This window comes from Arachis ipaensis, chromosome B07, assembly GCF_000816755.2.
Source record: "Arachis ipaensis cultivar K30076 chromosome B07, Araip1.1, whole genome shotgun sequence".
NCBI classification, from domain to species: domain Eukaryota; kingdom Viridiplantae; phylum Streptophyta; class Magnoliopsida; order Fabales; family Fabaceae; genus Arachis; species Arachis ipaensis.
This window is the reverse complement of record NC_029791.2, coordinates 15,908,945-15,912,626: the sequence shown is the minus strand read 5'-3', so window position 1 is coordinate 15,912,626 and position 3,682 is coordinate 15,908,945. Positions and strand designations below refer to the sequence as shown.

General features: G+C 33.3%; 1 protein-coding gene across 2 annotated transcripts; it reads right to left on the bottom strand.

Moving 5' to 3' along the window:
- Window positions 497-3,443, bottom strand: LOC107609663 (protein SET DOMAIN GROUP 40-like). Of its 2 annotated transcripts, XM_016311672.2 has the most exons (6): window positions 3,199-3,442; window positions 2,978-3,125; window positions 2,427-2,558; window positions 2,155-2,295; window positions 1,443-1,736; window positions 497-1,181 (listed from the first exon to the last, which is right to left on the bottom strand). In XM_016311672.2, exons 1-6 carry the CDS (start codon window positions 3,342-3,344, stop codon window positions 558-560), a joined length of 1,485 nt encoding a protein of 494 aa, XP_016167158.1. In that variant the 5' UTR covers window positions 3,345-3,442; the 3' UTR covers window positions 497-557. The 2 variants fall into 2 exon arrangements, with proteins under 2 accessions (XP_016167158.1, XP_020963041.1); XM_021107382.1 differs by lacking the exon at window positions 2,427-2,558 and having other exon boundaries at window positions 3,199-3,443.

Below are 3,682 nucleotides of genomic sequence, written 5' to 3'. Positions count from 1 at the left end.
AACATTCAACATAAAAAAAAAAAAAAAAAAAAAAACATCTTAATACCTAACATAAACACCATCTACGTAGAGGTTTGGATTTTGTTGAATCTAATGGGATTTTGTTGAATCTAATGACAGAAAGGGGAAAACCAACTTTAGCTTAGTTTATTCACCATGTTTGAAATTTATACCTAGGAAGATCTTTTAAAGTAATTTGAATTGCCAATAAAGTCCTTTTGTTATACATAGACTACAATGACTATAATATTTAAAAAAATATTGTTAAAATTAAAATATTTTCTTATTATTATTAAACAATACTTTTAAAAGTATTGCTTAAAATATTACTAAAATATAAAAAGAATATGAGATTTTAATTTTAATAATATTTATATAATTATTATCATAACTAGTTATACTAAAAATCTATCTTGTTATATTCAACATTAACAATATAAAGTATCTGGTTAGAAGATTGTCAAGATTAAAACAGAAATTTGAAGAGGAGACCATGTTGATAATAAAATCTCAGAAATTCTTGAAATAATTAAGAAGGCAGTGAAGTAATAGCAGTATTATTCCACGAGAGAATCTAATATTTGACTACAATAAGAGATACAATCAAGGAGGACTTTCTTATAATTGATTCTCCATTGAATACTCAACTTCCACTTATCCATAGACCACCTTGTTTTTCTAGATAAAACTATACTGCTATCACTACATTTATCCTTCATATTATGAGCTTCTAAGAAGGTATCAACTTCATCCCGTAAAGACATGAGTTTTGTAACCTCCAAAAAAGTACAAAAATCTTGACTATTATCCATTGCATTCAGGAGCAAGGTGTCATCTTCAATAGATGTTGGCAAATTCTTTAAGACGCCATGGCAAGTCTTCAATAGCCATTTCATGATGAAATTTTCATTGTCTGCGGAGATTTTAGATCCGGAATAAACAAGATGTGCAACAGACCTCCTCTTGATTTGAGGAGTCGCCCACAGCCGCAATGCAGCTAGTAGCGCAAAGGAAGGCTTCCCATTGTAATGGATGTACAATGATTCCCTGGACCAAGAAGTGGAAGAATACACAGCAGGTTCCAGAGGAATAAACACTTTATCATTTGGATTTTCTTGTAGGATAAAACCATAGTGTTCAAGAAGCTCTAAATTTGTGTAAGTTCCATAACATAGCAGAACCTGATGAGAATAATAATAAATCACATTATTCCAATGGGACGAGTAACTAGTTAATTAATTCAGGCCAGTCAAGCACATGCAAAATATCATAGTGACATCCAGTAACGTAACATAACATAAGCAACAAGAAATGCTTTGTTCTCTAAGACATAAGAAGCAAATTTAGAAAAAGACATAAGAAGAATGACTCAATTACTAAGGTTACCCAGTCAAACTATATATATATATATATATATATATATTAGTTTGTGTGTGTAATACCTGATCTCCTTTATTGTAATTTGCCCTAGCATAAAAGCAATATGCATTAGCATCTTCTTCAAACCCCCCATCTGTTAATCTCTGAGACTGGGAATCAAGCTGCTCTGCATCTGCGACTGTAGTATTGTCTTCATTTGATAAGGAACCATCATGGATTGAAGAGCTAGATAGCAAATCCTCTAGATCCCCAATGTCAGATGGCTCCTTTCCAGGTGCATCATAATTAAACAAGTCACCCACAGGGCATAAACACCCAGCTGAATCCCACGGTATATGCAATGTCCGGGAAGATATCTAGATTTTGAAAGATCAGATGAGACAAAATCATAAAGGTAGAATTCTGCCATTTACTCTAACAACTGAAATACTAAATAGTAAATATAAATATGCCCTGTAATGCAAAAATGCATTTGATGCATCAACCAGCAGTAACTTGTCAATAATCCATAAAAAACAGGTTTATTTTTTCAATCATTGAGATAATTTTAATTTAGACAATTAACCACAAGAAGTGTGTCAGGATTTCATGGATGTAAGAGAAGGCTCAGCAGAGGAAAAGTTTATTCAGTATATTATCACTTAATAACCAAAATCAGAACCAAGAAAATGCAAAAGGCGCTTGAATTCCATGTGTCATACGAAAACCAAATTGAATATTTGTAAATAACTAAATTAGCATGCATGAGTCTTTATAACAAGCTAAATTTCTAACCGTTGCAGAAGCCCACACCCAAGCCTTAAATGTTAGAAGCCGGGGCTTAAATTTGAGATCTTCCATCAAAGCATGAGCTTGCTGCCAATCTGATTTGGTTTTTAGCACGGCTTTTTCAGTTACCCATATAGCCTCATCCACCTAAAAACCATAACATACATAAAAGATTACTTCAAAAAGAGAAGTGCAAATGAAATGCTGATAAATAGTATTAGGTCAGATGCTATGTCTAACCTAACAAGACAAACTAAAACTTCTAATAGAAACTGAACTTGCAGAGCAGTTTTCTCGAATTCACCAAACATGGCTAGGATGTCATAACTCTTTGGTAAATGCATGAGGTAAGGATACCACCTCGAAGCCTTTCCTTTTCCAACTTCATACAACAGGCAAACATTCAGTATCTGCATTGTGCACAAGCTGAGAAGTAAGGCCAAATGATTCATTTGCATAAAAAACTCAATTATAAGCAACGGCACAGGTAATAATACAACAATGATGAAGTCACACCATACTATTATATTCCACGGAATCAGACCCTGGCTCAAGTAAAACCGAAAAACATTTGCTTCGGGGGAAATGATGTTGTCAATCGTATTTTTTATAATGTCAGTCAATCATGATTTTTTACATTGTATATTTGCATGAATTTATAAAAACATAGGTGGCATTATCAAACTAGGAGTGACAATAACCATTTCCCTGCACTTAAAACAAATGGCTTGAGCGCATTTTCACAAACAGTTAGAGGGCACAAAAAGATTCCAACGTAGCTCACCGGAGACATTCAAAATAGAGTAGAAATAGAGTTATGAAAGAAAACCTGGGTTGAAGAAAGAGAAGGGTGCCTATTAAGAGCTTGAGAGAGATTTGTATGTTGCATAACACTATGAGTTGTCATCAAAGCAGATTTTGGAACTCTGAGAATGAGTTCCCCCATCCTAAGGTCTCTTACAGCAGCCAAACCTCTACTGCAGTATTAAATGAATGTGAAGAGGCTGTGAATGAAAGGAAGAATGAAAAAGGGGGAAGATTAGGTGGTACCCTCCAGAGTGAGGAAAGTGAGAGACAAAGAGAGAAGAACCCAGAGAGAGAGAATGGTGGGTGGTTGTTGATGCATCCGAGATTCCAATATGTGATGCCCATCTTAATAAGCTTTCAATGCTTCCATCTTCATCCTCTTCCTCCATCACAAAAATCTCAAACCTGCTTCCTTCACAACCCTACAAGGCTACAACTCAAAAACTTAAAACTCGCCCCCTCAGCCAGGGTGCTCAAAACCAAACCATTCAAATTAAATTGTTTATTTAATTCAATCCAAACCAAACTGATTAAAATAGCATTAATTAGAATCTAATTAGATTTTATTTTTTACAAGTTATTGAATGGGATTGGATATATTTTTTATAATAGATTTAATTCAATTTAAACCGCACAATGTGCTATAGTATTATTATTTTATGAATAAAATATATTTTTTATTTTTAAAATTTGATCAAAGTTTTAAAAATATATCTAAATTTTATTT

Bases quoted from the DNA above. Each gene is read 5' to 3' on its own strand.
- LOC107609663 (XM_016311672.2), bottom strand. From the start codon at position 3,344: ATGGAGGAAGAGGATGAAGATGGAAGCATTGAAAGCTTATTAAGATGG. The intron at 3,126-3,198 runs GTACCACCTAAT...TTAATACTGCAG, and splicing joins CACTTTCCTCACTCTGGAGG to TAGAGGTTTGGCTGCTGTAA. The intron at 2,559-2,977 runs GTTTTCTTTCAT...TGCACAATGCAG, and splicing joins CTTCTCTTTCTTCAACCCAG to ATACTGAATGTTTGCCTGTT.